At 37.7% G+C, this 22,639-nt stretch overlaps 1 protein-coding gene across 7 annotated transcripts in view; it reads left to right on the top strand.

Annotated features, from left to right (window-relative positions):
* Window positions 1–21,329, top strand: part of HMBOX1 (homeobox containing 1) — a 224,998-nt gene extending 203,669 nt beyond the window's left edge. For 5 of the 7 annotated variants that reach the window (XM_027853924.1, XM_027853916.1, XM_027853918.1 and 2 more), the window contains exons 7-10: window positions 13,888–13,970; window positions 15,515–15,610; window positions 16,581–16,675; window positions 18,971–21,329. In XM_027853924.1, the coding sequence (XP_027709725.1) occupies window positions 13,888–13,970; window positions 15,515–15,610; window positions 16,581–16,675; window positions 18,971–19,108 (412 nt within the window). In that variant the 3' untranslated portion in view covers window positions 19,109–21,329. The remainder of the gene's footprint in view (window positions 1–13,887; window positions 13,971–15,514; window positions 15,611–16,580; window positions 16,676–18,970) is intronic. The other 2 variants (XM_027853923.1, XM_027853922.1) reach the window with 2 other exon arrangements.
* Window positions 21,330–22,639: the final 1,310 nt, after the last annotated feature.

Raw genomic sequence — 22,639 nt, 5'->3', positions numbered from 1 at the left:
GGATGAACTAAGGAAACAAATCAGTTTTATAATATTCTGCCATAGTTTGTGGAAACATTAAAGCTTCCCTTTTTTCTCTAAATGAAAGTAGTGAGATAAATATTTCTCCAACCTAAAGTCTTTTTCTTTTCAGACTTACTTGAATGAAGAAAACTATATCAATACCTAATCAAATTTGTAGGAAAACGGTCCTATACTAAAACTGTTTTCCCCCTTGTTAAAAGAATATTGAGAAACTGGGTTAAAGTTCAGGAACAAACTCACAGGTCTTAAAAGATGGATTAAAAGTGATAAGATTTAGACCACCTGAAACACCTTAAATTAATTAAAGTCATCACCTTTCACCACCATTGAAGGGATTGAATGGTTTAGGATGTGTTGACATCTTAACTATCATTCTGTGAAACAAACATATTAAATGAACTCACCTAAGCTCTGGGATTGTATTTGCCTCACTGTGGACTTTTGTCTGTTTAAAAATATTACAAATTGTAACTTTAAAATGACTTGTGTTAGATCTTCAAAAGACATAGATAGCACTCTGCCTGTTGAGACTTTGCTCCCTCTAAACAAAAATGCTTAGAATTAGTATAGTTTAATTAATAAATTGTCTCTGGCAGGCTTGTGCCCCAAATGCAGAGAATAGAATTTTTTTTTATTCCTTCCACATGTAGAAAGAGTACTGTGTTTGGAGTCAGGAGAGCCTTGGGTTCGAATTCCCATCTCAGACATTTAATAGCTTTTTAGCCATGGACATGTCATTTCACCTGTCAAAGCCTCAATTTCTTCATCTATAAAGTGGCAGGAATAATGTTTGATTATTTCTATCACAGGGTTGTTGTGAGAGTCAAATGAGATAATACATGATAAGTGCTTTGCAATTCTAGATCGTTGTCAGTTATCCTGATTGTAATTAACTTTATTTTTAATCTACTGTATGCCACAAAAAGAATTCTGCAGCAAAGTAATTAGTAGCAGATAATATTAACTGCACTGACCAACATAGGACTGATGAAATTTTAACAAATTAAAAATACATTTTAAAGATTTTAAGCAATTTTGTGATGGATGTGAGGTAGTATAACTTTTTAAATGGGACAAAAGCGTCACCCATCTTTGTAAGCTAATTGAATTGTGTAACGCTTTATAATACACATGTAGAATGCTTTAAGGAACAGTTTGAATGGGACAAGCTCTGTTATTGTAAGGATTTAAGTTTTGTAAAGAAGTTAAATCAAAAGGATTTTAAAGATAGAAAAGTGCAAAATGATCATAAAGCATTTTATTTTAAAGATAATTTATTCCTTCTTTGTAAATGATCAGGTTTCAGATAAATCAGTGCAGGCCACAGAAAGTGGATCTCTTTTAACTGAGGAGCATAGGGTATGGGTGTCAGAGTGAAGAAGGATTAAGGACTTTTACTTCCTGTAATTTTAATTTGTGAATTGGTAGATCAGATCTCTTGGTAAGAAAAAATACTTGTAGCTAAAAAGGCTTGACCAAGGTTTAGAGAACCCTTCAGGAGAAATTTAAAGACCAGCCATGACATTAGAGCCAAGTGGGTTATACAGTGGGTAGAGCACAGGGTTTCAAGTCAGAAAGACTGAATTTTGTTCAGACACTAGTTATATGATCCTGGGCAACTTAGGTTCTGCATCTGTTAACTGGATTCAGTGGTTTCTAAGGCTCCTTCTAGCCCCAAATCTGTGAGCTAATGGTTTCCCTTAAAAATATTAATTTATTTTTCTAGATTATCTTAGCTGTTTGTAAATAAAACTATAACTAACTAAAAGAATCTTTAAACTGATTTCCTCAGTTATAGTCATCTCACAATACAGAAGTTAAGTGATTTTACAAGTAGTCAGAACTAAAAAAAAATAAGCAACTTTTTACAAGTCTTAAGTCTGGTTAGTTTGAAAAGTTATTATTAAAATGCTCACCTCCTGATTATTAGCCTGCTGTTAAGCAAAAAGCATTTATTTTCTGAGAATAAGAAGAATGTTGTTTCTCAACCACTAATAAATAGTTCAAGTAAATCAGATCATAGTGTGTCATTTAATATCAGAGAATTTTAAGATTATGAAGCTTAGTTCATAAAAGGTTAGTGTTTTGCAAAAAAAGAAAATAACATCTGGCAAGTAAGAAGAAACATGTAAACTACTCAGCCACACGTACAGTCTGGATAAGATTTGTTATTTCTGTGTTAATAATAATAATGGCATTTATATACAGTACCTGTTGTGTTGTAGGGACTGTACTAAGTGCTTTACAAATATCTCATTTGATCCTCCTAACATCCCTGAGAAGTAAATGCTATTATTATTCCTCAGGTTATGGGTCTTTCCCAGGGTCACATAGCTTGCAAATGTCTGAGTCTGAATTTGAACTCAGGTCTTAATTGTAGCCCCGTTGCTCTGTTGCACCACCAACTGCTTCTTGTTTATACTTTAAAAACAACTAATTCTGAGCCAGTAGAGAATTTGGTTTGTCTAATTCTGTGGAAATTCCAGGATTTCCTATTTATTAGCAGGTATTATAGTAAATTTAGTTACTGTGTTTTAGGTTTTCATCTAAAATTAACATACCTACAACGAAACATTGCTTTCTCTAAAAAGACTCCCTTGCCAAGTCCCATATACCTATCAATTCCTCCAGCCATCCAAGCTTGAAAGCTCAGTTCTATTTTAGATACCTAATTCTCTCTCACCCCCATATTCAAGTTTTATTAGTTCTTTATTCCCATTGTATGTCACATATACCCTTTCTTTGCCATTCCCACTACTACCATCTATTTCAAGTGCTTGTCATTTCATACCTAGACTGCTGAAATAATTTCTGATTCCTCTACCTTTCTCTAAACTATTCTAAATACTCTACTAGATGAACATTCCAAAAATGCTACTTTAATCACCCTCATTCAAAACTCTTCAGTGGCTTACCATTGGATAACACCCAAATCTTTTAGCCCTAAACTTTCTGGCTCCATCTGTGTCCTTCTTTTCATTAGAGTGCCATTTCCTATCCTTTTCACATGCCTGAGAACTATTTTTCTTTCAGAGTTATAGTCAGTAAACCAACAGTCCCTCTTCAAGAAAGCCTTTGCTTGCCACTCCAGATCATGTTGGTCTCTCTTACTCTGGTTTATTGTTTATGCCACTCATATAGGCTCATGTACCACTTAGTACTGTTAAGGCAAGTTCTTTGTACCTCCCACAATGTCATATATCTCGTAGGTCTTCAGTACATATTTGTTGATCCGTTAATTCCATAGTCTATAACATAATAGAACTCCTGGAAACATGGCTGAGCTGTGCTCCTCTTAATCACTTCAGAGTAGCAACAAATGTGTCAAATAAGGTAATAACAACAAAAAATAAAGAGGGGGTAAAAATCCCAAGGAAAATATCAGAGAAAAGAAATAAAATCCACAAACATCCTTAAAGAGTCCTTAATATAATGAATAAATATGGTGCAAAAGAAAACAGTGCTAAAACCCCCAAGAGTGAAAATAGTAGGAGATTCTTCCTACCCCCAGCAATGATGAGTGGTTTAGAATGAATGAATGAATATCTTTATTAAGTTTTGACTATGTTCAAAACACTGTGCTAAGCACCACGGGCACAAATGGAAATGCAAGACAGTCCCTGGTCTTAAAACACACACATTCTAATGAGGGAGAAAGTACATAAAGAAGGTTTCAACTACAAGCCAGATGGAAAGGTCTAGTGGTCCTTAGGGTACAGCAGCAAAGCAGATGGAAATGCATCTTCTGTTGATAAAATTTTATCCGTTTCTCATGTTGAACCATTGGAAATTGCCAAGAACTTGGTGGTGAGAACTTTGACTTCGGGGTTTTCAGTAACCATGAGTGCTTTGACATCTCGAGGTTGTAGTCCTTGCAGAGATAGTCGACTGTTTGCTGTCCTGGAAAATATCTATTGATGTGAGGCTTAAAGCAAGACCAGTTGTGGTGGAGGAGTAAGAGGTGTAAATGGTGCTGCTGTCCCCGGGCGCTTGTCCTTACCCAGCCTGCTGTTCAGCAGTGTTACAGGAATAGTGGGCCTCTTCTCCACAAGGCTGATAATTGTCTGGCCAGGCTGGAAGCAGGGTCAGTGATTGGGCAAAGGGGCTGGAAAAGAGCCACTGCACTTCTCAGGGTTCTTGACCTCCAATTCCTTTGCTGGATCTGCCAGGATCCAAGGAGAGGGGGGTGATCAAAGTGGGGCAGGCAGGGTGAGGGTTGATATATCTAGCACATAGAAGATACGTAAAAGAAATAAAGAAAGAAATTAAGGTGGAAATTAGAGCTCAAGTATTTTTTTAAAAGAGAAAAGGTGACTTTGAACAAGCAATAGAGAATCTCTCTAAAGCAATAATTCTTTGAAAAATAGATAAGCAAACTTAGAACTTAGAAATCCAGAGGTTAGAATATTAGAATAAAATTGAAAGACATCAAGATTGGAAGAACACTTGAGACCTCTGCAAGGCCATGGGAGTCAGCATGATATAGTAGACAGAGCACCTGACTTGGATTGAAATCCCACCTTAGGTAGTTATTACCTGGGTAACCCTAGGCAAGTATTTACTTCTCTGAGCCTCAGTTTCCTCATCTGTAAAATGAAATGATGAAACTCAACTACTGAGATTCCTTTCGATTCTAAATCTTGGAAACTAGGAACAAACCAAAGCAACTGACCTTGAAGAAGTTAATTAGACAATTTGACAATCTGAGAAGTAAGTAGTCAGTGGGCAAAGGGCTACAGGCCTCAGCATAAAATCTTAAAATGTAGGCAAATTCCAGGTAGAGAAAGTACAACCAATAATAAGAAGTGACATACTTTCTTTAGATTCTCAACAAAAATCCGTGACTGTGGTTGGGAATAACTATTTATTGGAAAGTATTGCATTAGTAACTCATCTTGTGGTTTGATTTTGAAATACCTTAAGAAAGTAACACATATTATTAGGAAGCAGTTAACCTAAAATGCAATCGCTATAAAATAGTCAATAAATTTGGAAATTATAAATTGCTATGAAGTATGTATGGAAAGCTAGGTGGCACAGTGGTCAGAGTACCAGACCTAGAGTCAGGAAGACTCATCTTTCTGAGTTCAAATCTAGCCTCACACACTTACTAACTGTGTGACCCTGGGCAAATCATTTAACCCTGTTTTCCTAAATTTCCTCATCTATAAAGTAATCTTTGCCAAGAAAACCCCAAATGGGCTCACACAGAGTCAGGACGTGACTGAAAACAACTGAACAGCAGTAGTGGAAGTAATGTAAAAATGAAAAAAAGATCATAAGGTTCAATATTAATGATAAAATAATGAATTAATTGTCCTGGAATCTTAAAAAAAAAAAAAAAAGAATTGAAAAGTAAGTATCTGTCAGTGTTTCTATAGTACTGCCAGGTAACAAAAGGACCTCCATGAGTATTACTGTCTCCTTAGTAAGTTGTAGTAGAGGAGGACCCGTCAGGCTAAAGTTACTTAATGACCATACCCCTTAATACCATTAAAGTCTCTTTGTACTAAGTCTATACCCACCAATCAGCCTTCCCATTAGGAAGCATGCCATAAATAAAGAAGAGGTGTAACAGGCTAAGAGTGAGAAGACTTGCGTTCTTATCCTGGCTCTGCCGCTAAAATGATGATGATGATGATGATAGTGATTCATCCTGAAATCAAACCTTTATAGGAAGAACACATTTAGAAAAATTAATACTTTGTTAATAACATATTTTTGCCAAAGTAAAATAGGTGACAGTGGATCAAAGTATTCAAACAAAAACTTATACATATGAAACATAGGGCTCATCACCTAAGGCAGCTATGGAAAGATTAGTACAGTGGGGTGTGAATTACTTGGAACAAAGTAAAATAGATTTGTTAACATATAATAAACCTTGCAACTTTTCATACCTTTTAAAACCTTTTAATATGAAACTTGTATTTTTGCAACACTTGTTGTAGACAATTTGTTATTGAGTTCACAAGCTTTTGACACATATTCTTTAATTCAATCAAGAAACCATACTTTTATGACTGCATGATAAGCATACTTTTGTTGAACAAGTCCTTTTTTCCAAGTATAGCCTTTATTGTAGTCTATAGGGTTTCAGTGAGCCTTAAAAATCATGTGAGCTCCCAGGCTATTGATGCATTTTTATTTATATCTCTTGGATAAATTTTTTGAATGTGATGTTTGGCATGGTTCAGGGTCTTATTGTAGTATTCTAACTCTATTTGAGAATTTATGTGAAATATTCTTCTCAATATAGCAATATACTTAATCAGAGTTCATCATTTCTTCAATGGGAACAAGATTTTCAGGCCTGCTGAAAGCAAAAATTCTTCAAAGCGTTTTTCTGGATATATGTTTTACATACTAATGAAGAAACCCATATCTTAACATGTTTTCCTGACAATGGTTTTTGGTATAGTATGAAATAGGAGGGGCAGCTAGGTGGCGCAATAAATAGAGCACCAGCCCTGGATTCAGGAGGACCTGAGTTCAAATCCAACCTCAGACACATAATACTTACTAGCTGTGTGACCCTGGGCAAGTCACTTAACCCTATTGCCAACCCCCCCCCCCAAAAAAAGTATGAAATGGGGAAAAAAAAAGAGCTTTAGCAGTAAAAATAACCTTTTTCCATTTTTCAGTATTCTGGACTTTGTATCGTCCTACCAATGGCTAGCGTTTGTTCTTCATAGCAACAGTTAGCAGCCCTTTTTGCCTGTCCTTCATATTATTCAAGAAGCCTATTGTAGAGGAATTGTAGAAGAATCAGTAACAACCCTGTCAGGCATTTCTGGAAGTCTTTGCTAGCTTTCTGAGGATTAATTAGGCAGTTTTGTGGCAATAGTTTGACAGTTCTTGACTTTGTTTGTTTTCTACACCTTCAGTGTGACAAATTCTGTTCATTGTGGGCTTGAATGATCCTTGAAACACTTGACTTCTCCGTAGCAACAGGTTCTGTCATATTTCTTGACAGTCATTAAAGTGTGGTCTTTAAGAGCTATGACTTTTGTATGTTTGCTTGGAGCAATATCCATTCTTAAATTAAAAACACAAAGCAATGAAACATTTATTTATAGCATGAAATCCTGCACTCATCTGAAAAAGAACTAGCTAAACTAAAGGTGAGTAAACTAACAATCTGGTTTCATCTAGTCAAGGTCAGCTTAGTGTTAAGAGAAGCATTCGTGAATGATTATTATTATCATAAAATGAAACCTTAAAATTATTGCTTTTCTCAAATAATTAACATACCACCATACTTTCTAATAAAAAAGGAAAAAGAGGATTGCTAGATGTTTTCAGGGTACGTGATGTACAGGTTATAAGTTTACAGAAATGCCTTTGGAATAAACAGACCTTGCTTCACAAAGCAATCATAAAGACTGACAAGTATTTGCTCTTGGATTTGTTTAATTTAACTGAAAAGTCATCTTTCTCAGTGGAGTCTATGAAGTGACTAAGATCCACAACAAAGTCAGGTGCTCCATGGGCAACATCCACATGAATTTGAACAACAGTGTGTCAGCAAAGAAGCATTGACCAAATGACCGAGGCAGGGATATCTGTTTATAGAAATGGGAGTGTTTATGATAGCTATTCATAGGATCAGGTCATTGTCACTGGACATGACAGAAAAGTTATACTTAAGGAGCACAGACTTATTGACAATACAGATTATGCAATAAAGTGGTGGAAACTGTGCAACATATTGCTGTAGCTTGCAAAAATTTAGCATCTACCAGATATATAAAAAGCATGATTAGGTGGTTCAAGTTATATATCAGAAGGTTGCTCTCCTTTATAAACTTACAGATGACAAACCCCTGTTCTACAAATACAAACCTCAAATGACCTCAAGAATTCAGCGAATTATACATCATTACAGGCAAAATTGTCTCCCACAAGCACTCAAAAAATATAAGAATAATGTTTTTAATAAATGTCACTTTATACTTGTCAAATAATAAGAATAGGTTGTGGTATGTTAAGTAGAGAGCCAGCCCTGGGAGCTAGGAGGACCTGGATTCAAATCTAACCTTTGACTCATACCAATTGTGTGACCCTTGGCAAGTTACCTAACTTCTCAGTACTCTGGGCAACTTTCTAATTTCTAAATAATGCAGAATAAAAGGTTTCAAAAGTGAAGAGACCAAGTAGAAGAAATTAAAACTATGCGGGAACATAAGAAGGTACATATCACCCAGTCTGCTGCTGGAGCTGTTCTAAAGGTACATTCATTCGAGTTCATGAATGAGAGGTTCACGTTTCATCCATCCATGCTCAGGTCTGCAAAACATTAAATATAAAAGAATAATGACAAGCTAGAGACTTGTCCTTAAACAGTTTCTGTGTGAACCCCATAAAAAAAAAGATGATACAAATGAACTAACAGTGACAACTGACATTAAATGGGATCATAGGACCAGAGGCTTAGAGCCATACAAGGAACCTTAGAAATTCTCAAGTCTAATTCCTTCATTATACAGATGAAGAAACTGAGGCTTAGACAAGCTAAGTGACTTGTCCAAGGCTGCACAGTGGCAGAATGGGGACTTGTACCCTGTCCTGTATCTCCAAATGCAACATTCTTTAAATTACAGCACACCTGACCCACTAAAAATTCATGCTATCAAATTTCACTTTGACTTATGATGAAACAGGCTGCCCTGCCCATCTCCTGATAGAATGGTGAAGAACTCAGAGTGCATCTTGGATTTTGGACATGGCTAGTGCAGGAGTTTTTTTTGGGGGGGGGTTGGTTTTTTTTTGCTTGTTTGTGTGTGTGTGTGTGCGTGCGCGCATGTGCACATGCACATACATACATATGCATGCTTCCTCAGTAGAAAATGGAGGGAGAGAAGCCAAATCTCTGTTTGAGGGGGGAAACGTTGTTGTGTTTCTTTTTTTTAAACTTCACCTCAGAATAATTTTTCTTTTATACCATTCTCAATACCTCAAAAATCAATAATGGTTCCATATTCTTCCAAAGTAAAGTTTAGACTCCACACCTGTCGTACAAAGTTCTCCACCATTTTCTGTTTTACTAAAATAATTGAGGCAGCCATTTCTGAGCTCCTTAAGATAACTTCATCTTCAAACCCAACATTTAATGATATTAATAATATCTCATGTTTGTATAGCACTTTACAGCTCTCAAAGTGTATTCCATACACATTATCCTACTACCCTAGATTTGTCTCACATTGTGTGTCTCCTTACACTACGTTCCAGCCAGACTTGACTTTGTTCCTTAGACATGCCGTGAACTTTTCCTCTTCTGTGCTGTTACTCAGACATAATTTTCTATGTCTGAAATTTCTTCATTCTATCTGTCTGTATTCCTCCCTATCTTTTAAATATCAGTAAATATGTGACCTTACCTAGGAAGCCTTCCTTGACCCCCTGTCCTTGGTTAGTAACTATCTTTTCCTTTGATCCTATCAAAGCACTAATGAATTTTTTCCATAATCTTATACGTTATAGTTATCTATATTAGTGTCTTACTGTATTTCACAAGCGTTTAGTGCAGTGTACTAGGTTCCTAAATATTGTTGTCTTGTGATGCTGCCTAACAGTGCTCATCCTTCTTTTGTGTGCTACCTGGCTTGCTCCCCTTTAGACTTATGCCAGACATTTTCTTCACCCTTTCTAATCTTGCACAGCCCATAGTTTCACTATTTCAAGGACCTGTGATTTTGTTAAAACCCCACAACAACTTAATAGCTGGTCTCAATATTTATGGTGCCCAAATTTTTCATCAGTCTTTAGCCAACCCGGAGATAAACCTTTCTGAATTTAGGTAATTGATCCTCTGAAAATGGTCACACAGTCAGTCAATCAAAGGCTTAAACAGGTGGTAAATGATGTTAGGGAACCAAATTAGCATCCTTTAGTGTCAGTCAGACCTGCTTTTGTGAAGGGCCCATTCTTCTGAAAGCTTAAATTGATTATCGACTGAGAATATATTTGTTGGTTGTCTGTTAACTTTACTCTTTTGTAACAGTATACACAATGGCGTTCAAGGCTGTGGGTAGTGTCTAGAAATTTCAGAAGGCTTAATTTTGATAACTAAAACAGTGATTAGGAACTGGAGCCAGCAGTTATTTCAGGATAGGACATCATATGGGGAGAAGAGAGACTTTGGAAATATACATTGATGTGGCATCACCTCATACTTCAGTATGCAGCCTCTGCTATCTCTGTATACTAATCTAGGCACAAAAGGAGGAATTTGCTATCTGCAATTTTTATAGACTTGAATGTTACTGAAAAGGAAGTACTTCAAGGACATATCCATTCATTTCCAGCTTAGGGATTCTCATTTCGTGTAAATCATTTTGCCACTTTTCATTTTAATTCTTTGCTGTCATTTTCTGGTAAAGAGATAATTTGGTTTCTCCCTACTTAAGGTGCTCGGTCACTGATCATTCAACTGACAGCTGCCCTTTGTCTACAAAAGTGTAGTGCCCCTAGGATTTATTTTATTACTTTTTTTTTTATTGCTACCTGTAGATTTCTATTTATGTTTTTCTCCTTTCCTCTGTCTTAGAAAATGTCTAGGGTCATAAACTTCCTTATATTGAACAGATGTGTGTTCTGATCCCAGGACTTTCATTTCAGAAATCAATTCCCTCTGAAACCTTGGAAAGAACAAAGTTTTGCCTCAGTTTCTTTAATTGTCAAATGTAAACAGTTTAGTCTCTGAAGAATGATCTGAGGATATAAAACAGATAGCAGGGCCTTAGTTTTCCTCTGTCTGCCTTGAATTGTTTTCAGTACATTCAGAAACAAAATTAGACTTAGCATATGGTGTCCCCAAGTGACCCCTTTGGTATGTCATATTAAATTATACTGTAGGTCACAAATGTATACCATAGTTTCTGTTTGTATAGTAGAGTGTTTGATGGTGTAGTTTCATAACATCTCTTCATCGTCCCTCTTCTCTAATCTAACCTACATAGTTCTGCCAGGGTAATCTTCCTAAACTACCATCTTGTTTGTGCCCTTCCAGTGATTAAAAATCTCACTTCCCCATTGCCGACAGGATAAAATCTAAGCTCTTTAGTCCAGCTTTCAGGACTTTCCAAGGTCTGACTTGATTCTGCCTTTCTTGCCATATCTCCTCCCCAGCTCTTCCTTTATGTTGTGTGGGTTTTTTTGTGATGTTGATAACTGTTTGTCAGCATAATTGATTTCCTTTGTTATTGTATTTTATTTCATTCATTTAAGAACATAATTCTAAAAAAGGGGTCCATAGGCTTCTCTTGACTGCCAGAGGGGTCTGTGACACAACAAAGATGAAAAGCCTTATGTGAGCCTTCTATGACAACTAAAGGGATGTCATCCATGTATATGTGCCTAATGTTTTCCTTTCTCCATTGCTTTCTTTGTTCTAGCTGTATTCTCTAGGTTCATTTAGTCTATAAACAAATGTTTATTTAGCACCAACTATGTGTCTGGCATTAGTCACAGGAGATACAATTATGTGAGTGAAACAGCCCTGGCCCTTAAGGGAAAAAACAAAGTATACAAAGAAGTTAATATGAGGTCTATATAAAATAAATGCAAAGTGATTACGGCAGGTGGGGGTGGGGTGGTTAAGAACTGGGGGAATCGGGAAAGGCCTCCCACAGGTTGTGGCTCTCTAGCTGAACTCTGAAGGGAGCTACTGGTCCTGAGAAACAAAAATGGGACACAGAGGTGGCAGGTGGTACATCGTGGAGAGGAAACGATCAATCGACCAGTTTGACTGGAGTATAGATTGTTTAAGGGGGAGTAATACGTAATCAGCCTAACAAACAACAAAAGCTGGGTCCAAGTTGTGGAGGCCTTTAAATGCCCGGAAGAGAAGCACATATCTTATTGGAGCCAGTGGGGAGCCACTGAAGCTTCTTAGGTGGGAGAGTGAGGTGGTCAAACCTGTGATTTAGGAATATAAATTTGGCCACCATAGAGAAGATGAATTAGAAAGAGAAGGAACTCAGTGCAGAGATTGCAATTGGGAGGCTATTGTAGTCCTCTTAAACTAGAGTGAGAAGGTCCCTGAACTGGAGTAGTTGTGGTATGAGTGGAGAGAGGGGAGGATTGCAGGAAATGCTGTGGAGGTAGATCAATCTTTCCTACTTGCTTAAATAGTCTGTCCTATTGAAAGAGATATAAATGAGAACTGCTAAGTAACAAGATAAAGCAAGTTTAAAAAAAGTATGATTCATGACAAGAATATATTTCATAATAACCACAGACATAAAGGATGTTTAATATAATGACTAATTGTTGAATCCTCCAGTTTAAGGTATGTTGAAATAATACATAATTTCTTGATCCCTTGGTTTGAAAAAAAGTTAGTATTTATCCTGGTTCCCTGTGCAATGGAATAAAAGCCTGAAAATTTATAGCAGAATACACTATATTGGTCTGAAGTTAGGCCTCACTTTTTCCCCAAAATCTGCCTTGTATGAAACCTGAATATGGCCTATATTTTATGTTATTCTTCAATGTATGCCTGTGTGTTTTCCCTTTTATGACAGTATCTCACTTTAAGTGTGACTTAGGTTGAGAGGTAGTGTGTATTCAGATTTCTATTGACTCTCTGATCACAAACTCATAATCAGTGAATTCTAAATTGTTGAGGTTTTCACTTGTTCCCTGAACCATGACCAAGGAGCTCTGATGCCTTCCAGTCAATTCCTTCTCCCATGCACAGTGTTTTGTAATTCACCAAGCTAGCTCATCATTATACAGAATATTTGTACAGTTATTGTATAGTTCTTCATTGTAAGAGTGTTTCTTCCTCAGGTTCTTGAGTGACTGCACATTTATAACAGCACCTACTTTTTCTGACACCATTCATAACCTGGATATGTGGCTGATTATCAACATCATTCTCAAAAAGGGAATGCTTCATAGCCTTAGTCGTAATGGAGAAGAGCCATTTTCTTTGGGTCTCTCCATCTCCTTTGGATTTATGTTCTGTTTCCCAAAAAGATCTTCAGGAATTAATGATTTATTGTTGTGGTTTTGGGCAAATGGTCTTGGTTTTCTGATATTCTTATGTATTAGCAAAAAAAAATGTACAAACAATCCTTTGTCTCATTTTAGATGTTTAATAAACAGTACATTCACCTGTGGGCAGCTAGGTGGTAAGTGGACAGAGTACCAGTCCTGGAATCAGGAAGACTTATCTTCATGAGTTCAAATCTGGCTTCAGACACTTATTAGCTGTGTGAGTCTTGGGAAGTCACTTAATTCTGTCTCAGTTTCCTTATTTCTAAAATGAGCTGGAGAAGGAAATGGCAAACTACTCCACTATCTTTGCCAAAACAACCCCAAATGGGGTCATAAAGAATCAGACACAAATGAAACAATGAACAACACAGCACATTCACATACAGTTTCCTTGTCTAGATCATACTGGCTTGGCGATCCTAATTTTTTCAAGGTCAAAAAGTACTCCTATTATTGGCACTTCAGACTGTTCACCTTGATGCTGCTTTAATATAAAACACATATTACATATTAACATGTAATATTAACTCATAATTTATGTGTGTGTAGCAATACACACAAAGAAACAAATGCCGTTCATTATCAGCATCTTTTTCTAATGAAGGGCAATACTGACTGGGTAATTAAAAGCAACTTCCTTACAATATTTTCCTTCATATGGGAGAACATGGATAAGAATCCCAGTCCAAGAATAAATGGACAGGTTGCTGAACCTCTCCTGATACAAGTACCCACACTGAGGAGAACCAATGGAATATTAGAACTTGGGAAGATATCTCAGTACTTTGATGAGAATATTTTGGTGTTTTAATTTTTTTTTAATTTTGTGTTCTTATTTCTTGTTTGTTTCTGCAGTTACTTCAATGAGAATCAATATCCTGATGAGGCAAAGAGAGAAGAAATTGCCAATGCCTGCAATGCTGTCATACAAAAACCAGGTGAGGCCATGAGCCTTCGGTTAGGGCAACTACAGTTATCTAACTCTTCTAAATCTTAGCCCCCAACCCCTCACAAGGTAGCATTCCCAACCCATTCTCTTACCTCCTTCAGGACACTTTATTTAGATCATCACTTGGACCTACAGGTTTTTAACACTAAAAACTCCTGCTGGGTTCGTAGGAACAGCTTTTATTGGAATATAGGAAATAGAAAATAATTGTTTTTCCTAAAGATTTGGTAAAATTCCTTTTTAGGAAGATTGCATGAACCAGAGTTCTGTATGAATTTAAAATCAGGCACATTTAATGAATTCAGTAATATTGCTTTTCCATTTTGGTACACAAACTAGCATAGTATCCATCTTGTAATAACCTCTTTTCAGCTGAAGGATCCTTTTTAGTGAGATTACAGTGTAGGTACCACCTTCATTATTCCTACTTAAATAAGCAGGCTATTTATGTGCAATTCAACTGTTGTCCTTCCCTCTTTGAGCTACATACAACACCCTACTTTACCTACTTGCCCCAATTAGAGCTCTTATGTACTATTGGACTGGAGACTCCAGTGAGATACCAATCTAACACATGCCTGCCTTGTGTAGGAAGAGACTGATATGTGTTGAGCCAGCCCAGCCTTTTTTGTTGACTGAAGAATGATAAACTGAAAATGTTGATAAATTGGAATAAAAAAATAGTAATACTCGACTTACCTGGAGTTCAGACTTCAGACAACCTCAGACATTTGGAATATAGCCCAGAAAACAAAAGTAAGCAAAAAAAGACCTATGAACACTGAAACTGTATTCCCAAATCCCCACCAGTTCTACTTACTTTACTTCGTAGTAAAGTTTCTTAGGGTTTTTTTTCTTAGACTAGAGTTCTAACAAGCTTGCCCCATGGTAGATTAGAAGTTACAGGCTAGAAAATGGGTGGGTTTTAGAAACCAAAACAGTTTGACGTCTGAAAATGGAGAAAAGGAAAAAAAACTAACCTAAACTAAAAAGCACATTCGCTTATAATGTGCTGTTACAGTATAATATAATAATGGATTTTCAGGGTCATAATTGACCCTGCGTTACCAAGAAAAGTTTATATTATCTATATTCTCTCTACTTGAGAAGTTAGGGAAGTATATAAAGTATATAATTCCCTTTAAAGGAATTATCATCAAAATGGTTGCAATATGAAAAGTTTGGGGACTTGAAAGTGTTTGCTTCAGTATCTGAAAAATTCATTTAATGTGAAAGATCTCTTTTCCTAATGATAATGGATAAACATGAGCATCCCTCACTGCATCATACAATTTAAAAAGTACTTGACCCCTGTGGACATACTTTCTGGAGAGATGTGCATCTTATATGTAAGTACTCCTGAACTGGATGAAGCATATTATTGGGTAATATTCATATTTCCTTCAAAAACCATTTATGTGCCTAATCTGTGCTAGATGTAGGAATAAAAACCTAACCTGAGTCCCAGTACCACCTAGTTTTAGCCAGGCACTCAGAACTTTGTCATCTGTACTATACTGAATGCATTCACAGGCAAAAAGCTGTCTGATCTGGAACGAGTCACTTCCCTAAAAGTCTACAATTGGTTTGCCAACAGAAGGAAGGAGATCAAGAGAAGAGCCAATATCGGTAATGTATCAGAGAGGCTGCTGCTTCCCTCTCCTTGTCAGTAGTTGAAAACTCAGTAGTGTTTTGTGCTGCAGCAGCAGTTAGGGTTTCAAAGTAAGACTCCAGTTGGAAACAACCAGTTCTGCCACTTAACTAGCTGATTATTTTACTACTCTGTGTTTCAGTTTCCTTATTATTAAAATGAAGTTGCTGGATTACATGATCTCTAAGGTTCCTTCCTGCTATAAATCCTATGATTTTATGAATACCACAAAACGATCCTAACTTCTAATCCCTTGGACATGTTTATATTATGTTTCCCTTCATCTTATTTCTTAATGGCCAGACAATGACATTTTTTCATCATATTGTTTATTTTTATGGTTAGTAACATTTCACAGTTCCATAAGATATTACTGCCACCAAATATCATTTCTACTGTTTTGATAGAGTTGATGATGCATGCTTGAAGCTAACTGTTTACAGCACCATTGGAGAATGACTCAGCCACTGTGAAGAACTTGTCTCATGGTACACAGCCAAATCCAATAGAGCATTAAGGAATCTGAAGTGGCCAGGTTTGGGGAGTAAACTTTTGGGCCACTGAAAATATATTCCATTATTAAATAGCTTGCCTATAACTGCCCCCTTCAGAAGCATTATAGAACCGGTAACAGGATCACTTGCAAATAACAAGCATTTATTAAGCACCATTCAACTTTCTGAATGTAACATGCAGACTAGCAGGAGTTTCAGAGAAGCAAAACATTATTTTTTCATTCTTAACTTAAATGAATGAATGAACGATCTAGCTACCTCTAGATACCTAGACACCTCCTTTGTTGTTTAACAGTTTAAAAAAGTAACTGACTTTAAGTTAAAGATGAACATCTTTAACTTTAAGTTTTCTCAGCCATAGAAGTAATTCTGTATTTAAAACAATTAAAATAACGTATCAGATAATTTAGGGATCCATTTGCTTTTTTCGAAGAAGCAGCAATCCTGGAGAGTCATGGGATAGATGTACAGAGTCCAGGAGGCCATTCCAACAGTGATGATGTAGATGGAAATGACTACTCAGAGCAGGTGAGCAGCTGAGCAGAGGTCATTGATTACAAAATGGGTTCAAAGCTGTGAGCTCATTTTGTACAGGGAGGGAGGGGGGGTTATTCTCCTGCCGCCTCCCCCTCCCCAGTTCCCATCATGTGTCTAGTCAGATTTTCATGTAATTTGAACAACAAAGTGGTGAAAATCAGTTGTCCTGTTTAATTTCTGAGAAATCAATATTCACCCACATGGATTTATTGTCATACAACAGGACACTTGGCAAGTACGCAATGGGGAGGAGGAGGAGGGACGAAGTTCTGAGGGAGGCAGAGAAGCAGAGAAGGTAGAAGAAGAGAGGAGGATCTGAGCCAAACAAGCAAGTTGCACCATTCACCACATGCACACACCCAATGTTTGAAAAATATTAGGAGCAACCGGGCAGCAGTAATTCATGCCTTAACGTGTACCAACGTAGAGTACAAGTCAAAGGCCCACCCACTGTGGCACCATTGCAGTGGTAACCCTCATGCAGAAATGAGTGGTTCTTGCAGATTCTCTCTGGCATGTTGGGCATACGCTCTCTACCTGCATGTCTTCCCATTTCACCTTTATTTTTTTCTTCATTGGTTGGAGGAAATGTATTAATAGTAGCCACTGGATGGGATAAATCCATTAGCTATAAATGTGGGGAATCCTCTGACATATGTTGCTAAATTTCATGGAAATCTGAATAGAGTTTCAGCTTTATATCCACGTAGTTATATATGCAGTGTACCATACCAGATTTTCACAGAATAGCTTCTCTCCAGTTTTATGAATTGGTCCCATATTACTAGGAGCGATAATTAATACCTACAGAGTTCTTGACTATAGTTTTTTTTGTTTTGTTTTGTTTTTGTTTTTTGTTTTTGGTGAGGCAGTCGGGGTTAAGTGACTTGCCCAGGGTCACACAGCTAGGAAGTGTCAAGTGTCTGAGGCCAGATTTGAGCTCAGGTCCTCCTGACTCCAGGGCTGGTGCTCTATCCACTGCTCCACCTAGCCACCCCTGTTCTTGACTATAGTTAACAAAAAGGCTAGGGAAGAAAGACTCCCAGTCCATGTTCTAGTCTGTGCTTGAAACTGTTTTCCCTACATCAGTTTACATTGATTTATTTCATGGCTTCTACCTCCCAGCTTGAGCACGACCATTTTGCAGTACAAATGATACATAAGAAATTTATCTCATGCAATGTTTTTTTATGCATAGCAAATGTTGATCCGTAATGGGAGTAAACAGTTGCAGACTCAGAAACATCTCTGTAACCCTAGATAGAATCCCATATCAAGCACTGAGTACACTATTCTGTTTTTGTTTTTGTTTTTGTTTTTGTTTTAAACTTCAAGGAGACGAAGGCAAACCTAAAACCCTTTCTGTATTTGGTGTCTCCCATCTGCCATTCTTTCCAGACCCACACGTGGCAATGGCTGTCTTCTTTACAAGTATCCTTGAGACACTTCCCATACATCATTTCCTGAGGAACTGACCATCTATTCAAAGCTTTTGGCATGAATTTCCCCAGGATATGATGCAAGGTGAAATGTTCGCTCAGTATCTGTAGCAGTAAGCCCCATAATGCCCATTTCCATTCAGAGCTTTATTTCTGTGCATGTTGAGCTCAACCAAGAGAAGTGGTGACCACTCGAAGTGAGGTAGCGGACACTCTTATTAGACAGCTGGCTGGGGCCAGGAAAGTTCCATGTGCACTCATTCCAGACTTTGGTTCTATTACAGTCAGTGATAAAGCTTTCCCTTTATCTGTGTATGAAAACATATGTTCACCAACGGGCTAGTAGATATTTAGCCTGTAACACTACAGGCTTCAATCTTGTTTAGTTAGTAGGAAATGCTGTATAACCCTGTATAGGAGTTCTCAAACAGTATCTGACGTTCCCATGTAGACTCTTATAAGTCACATCTGACAGCTCTTAGGATACATAATACCACTGGCCTAAACATAGGTACACATTGGTAGTTTCATGCCAGCTGTTACAACTTATATTCATGTCCAGTAAGAAAGCTTCTAGCAGCCTGAATACAGTCTCCACCAGCAGAACAGATTAGGGTGCTTATTCTTTGTCAGAAGCGCAAGATGGCGACTGTGCCTCTCTCCATTCAGTGTCTACTTATATACAGTTCAGTTTCATCCTATCACAAGACACCTGCTCCCTCCCCCAACACCTTCATTTCTGACCTTGAATGTTCATCTTCTGCTTGCCTTTTCTTGCATGCCCTTTCGTGAGCTGAAACATCATCAGGACATTAACATTGTTCTCCTTTTCATTCCGTCTCTGCAGGACGACAGCACTAGCCATAGTGACCACCAAGACCCCATCTCATTGGCTGTGGAAATGGCAGCAGTCAACCATACCATACTGGCCCTGGCCCGGCAAGGAGCCAGTGAGATCAAGACAGAAGCCCTGGATGATGACTGACTGACTGATAGAGGGAGGGTCGAACACAAGAAGTTAACTTAGTTTTAGACGTAGCACCTTAGCAGACTTTCCTCGGTCCTTAATATGTGTTCTTACAGTATAACTTTGCAGTTTCTTGTATGTCAGTTAGCTGTTAGGGTCTTGTTCTGTGAAGATGGCATGGTGCCCTCAGCCTTTGCATATACTCTCTCAGTATTAATTCCCAGTAAATAATAACCAACCAATCAATCAACCAACCAAACTTCCCTCTCCCAGCCCCTGTGGCTCGAAAATCTTGCTGCTCTGTTCTGTCTTAGCATTCCAAGAAAGTGCTTCCAGGTATTTTAGATAGGCCTTGATTTTCAAATATTAGACTACATGTAAAATCTCGGATAACCTTAGATATCATGTCACACTAGTCTATCTACCCTTCTTTCCTTCTCTAAGACTGAAAGGATGCAAGCTGAGGTAGTGTGGCAGAGGATTGACAGACACCACTTGGGAGTATCCACAAAGAGTAAAAAGAACACTGCAATCCCCACCTTCGTGTGAGAATAATGGATTTCCAGCTGCAATAAGCCGTGCCTCATTATAGTCACACTGTGGCTAGATTATACTTCTCTGGGTGCTGTGCTAAGAATGTCAATGGGAAAACGTATTCGCAGATTTTGGTTGATGTTAACATGCCCAACACAGACATCCTCTCCTATCACAAGCTGTGTGACTTAGTGGATAAAATACTGCCTTCTGCCTTTGGGACCATGTTAAAAGCCCAGCCTGAGAGCATTGGGGAAAATGAGCTGAATGTCTAATGGAGGCTAAGTTTACTTCTTAGAACCACTATACATTATGGGCACAGCTACTAGTGCCTGACCGGAAAAGATCCAGGATTCGCCATCCAAGTTGCATTATCCTTCCCTTGCCACTAAAAAGAAAAAAAAAGTTAAAAAAACAGAAGCTCTCAAGGATGGGATTAAGGTCACAAGTGAACGGGCTTGTAACTTTGTCTTTATAACTCTTGCCTGCAACCTGCAAAGTAAGAATATTTGATAGAGGACTTTACTACAACAGTTATATGGGGTATCATAAATGCAACTCACTTAAATATGAGTAGGAAAAAGGCAGGGGATCATTTACCACTTACATTGTAGGAGATATAATGGGATGTGACTGCTTTGGTGTTCTTCTTTACTCTGTCCTTGTAATGGTATGAGAAAGTTATACTACCACAGGCAATTTAATTAATAATTGGAAGCCATATTGATAATGGATGTGGTAATATTTGTAAAGTTTAATCTACTTTAAGCAGCAGTAACTAATGGAATTTTTTTCCTTGATCACATATGTAGCACTTTTGTTACTTTTTAAAGATATTTATATTTGATAAATCCTTTTTTCGTTTTGAGAATTCAAAATACCAAACAGTGAACTTGCATTATAGAGTCACCCTGCAATCACCTTGTCATCTAATAGTAAAATGATGAACTATCCATGCATCGAAGAAAATTACATCTGCTGGCATTGTCTGAAAATGATCTCCTGGCGTCCCGATTAAATGACATTGTGTCATAGCTGGTAAGAGGAAATAGCATAGGATATGTCTGAAGTAGGCACGAGTACAGTGTGTGTCCTGCCTCATTCCATCTTTTCTCTCCATATACAACAAAACCTTGTTTAATGGGGTAGAAGAGGCTAGCTGTTAAGCAGGGCTTCTCTGTCTTTTGTTCTTCATGTGAACTATTTCTATTAGAGAATGAAGGTGCCATTTCTTCTCTTCCTCTTTTCTCCGCCCCCTCCCCCTTTCCTTCCTACACAGACGTCTTGAACTTCAGACCATTGCTAGAGAGACTGAACTTGCTTATTTTCTCCTTTTCTTTTTCCTTTGGGTGCAGTTTCTTGAGCATCATTAAGGTTTTAGCCAGTATTCCCATTAAGATTCACACTCAGCAAATCATCTCTTCATCCGCCAGTCTTGCTAGCTAAATGTGAGTAGGAGTCAGCACTTTCAGAAGACATGAAGTTCACATCTATCCATGATTTTGAAGAGCTCTATTTCAGGGGAAAATATATGTGCTTTTCACAGATGTGGACAGCAGAAATAAAGGAAAAGTTTTCCCCCTTTTGATTTATATTACTTGAATAGGCAAATTTGAGTAGCATGACTTATGCTCAGGAATGAAGTCATTTGATCCCACCACCAATTTTCTTTCTTTCTTTTCTTCTTTGTGAGTCTTTTTTCAGAGAGAGTTTTTGTTCTCTCCTCTTTTCATTTTTCACTGAAGAAATATAACAAATTGTAGCTTTTTTATTTTGGGTAGAATTTTTATATACTTATTCTTCAGTTGAGTCAGAGAAAAAAGGACAGAGAGAAGACACTCTCTCTCTGACAAGCGATATCTCTGATTTATTGTAAGGAGATTATGATAATTGATAGCTTCTTTATGTTGGGGCTCTACTATCCTTTGTTCTTCCTCTTTCTTTTCATGGAACAGACTCAAACTGTTAAGACAGCTGCAGTTTCTAAAGAAATACACTGGTTGCCATAGCTTATCAGAAAGGTTGCATTGTTTTAAAGAATGAAGGAGAAAGCACCCTTCAGAAAATAAAGGGGAGTTTGCAATGTCTCATAAGTGCAACACCAATTCTCTATGCCTCTGGCAACATGCTAGAATTGAGGAAAAGTTTCCATTTAGCATAGATAAGTAACAAGGGTCTTCTTATGCTCCTGAGGAGGAGTGCTACAAAAGAGGAAAAGGAAGACTCGAACCACAGTCTTCTTACACACTTGGAGCTGGAAGAGGACCTTAGAAATCATTGAGACCAACTCTGATTTTACACAAGGGTGTATATGCCCAGAGAGATAGAGGTGACTTGCCCAAGATCATACAGGTATGAAATGGAGCCAGGGTTCGAAGCCAGGCCACCTGACTCCAAAACCAATGTTCTTGTTACTGCACCATGCTGCCTCTCCTCCTTACTGAAAAAAGGAAGAGGATGTTAACTGAAGAAACACTAAAACAATTAACAATGCCAGCCTATTCTTAGCCATCATATTTCCACCTGAATTAAAGAATGACTTCCTTTGTATCTAGATTCGTCCTTAACCCAGATTCTCTGTTTTCCATAAGTTTGAATTCTGGTCTTTTATCCAAGCTACTGTAGTTCTCCAGGGAAGTTCTTAGTTAGATTTGACTTCTAATACTCTGGATTATGGATTTGGGGGTTGCCCAACCCCACCCCCCAGGGTTGTGAAAGCCATCAGAAATTTTGTTTAGACCCTAAGCTTTTTTATTCCTAAGGGAGTTCACCTTGCTTTAAGAAAGCCTGTTTGTTTCATCATTTTTGGAAGCCACCTTCTCTTCCTTTTCTGGTCTGCTGGCCTTTTCTCTCCAAACCATACACTGTACTTCAAGCCCCTAGAGGAAGTTCTCAAGTTCTCTGCTCCTTCCTGCTAACGGAAGTAGCCAAAACTCCCTTGCCACCTTTTGCTTATCTGATCTTCTTACAAGAACTCTAGACTCACCACAGATGAGTAAGTTTTCCGTGTTTTTG

The sequence above is a fragment of the Vombatus ursinus genome, unplaced genomic scaffold (assembly GCF_900497805.2).
Source record: "Vombatus ursinus unplaced genomic scaffold, bare-nosed wombat genome assembly UNPS02010219.1, whole genome shotgun sequence".
In the NCBI taxonomy this organism is placed as follows: Eukaryota; Metazoa; Chordata; class Mammalia; order Diprotodontia; family Vombatidae; genus Vombatus; species Vombatus ursinus.
This window is presented reverse-complemented; position numbering and strand designations above follow the sequence as displayed.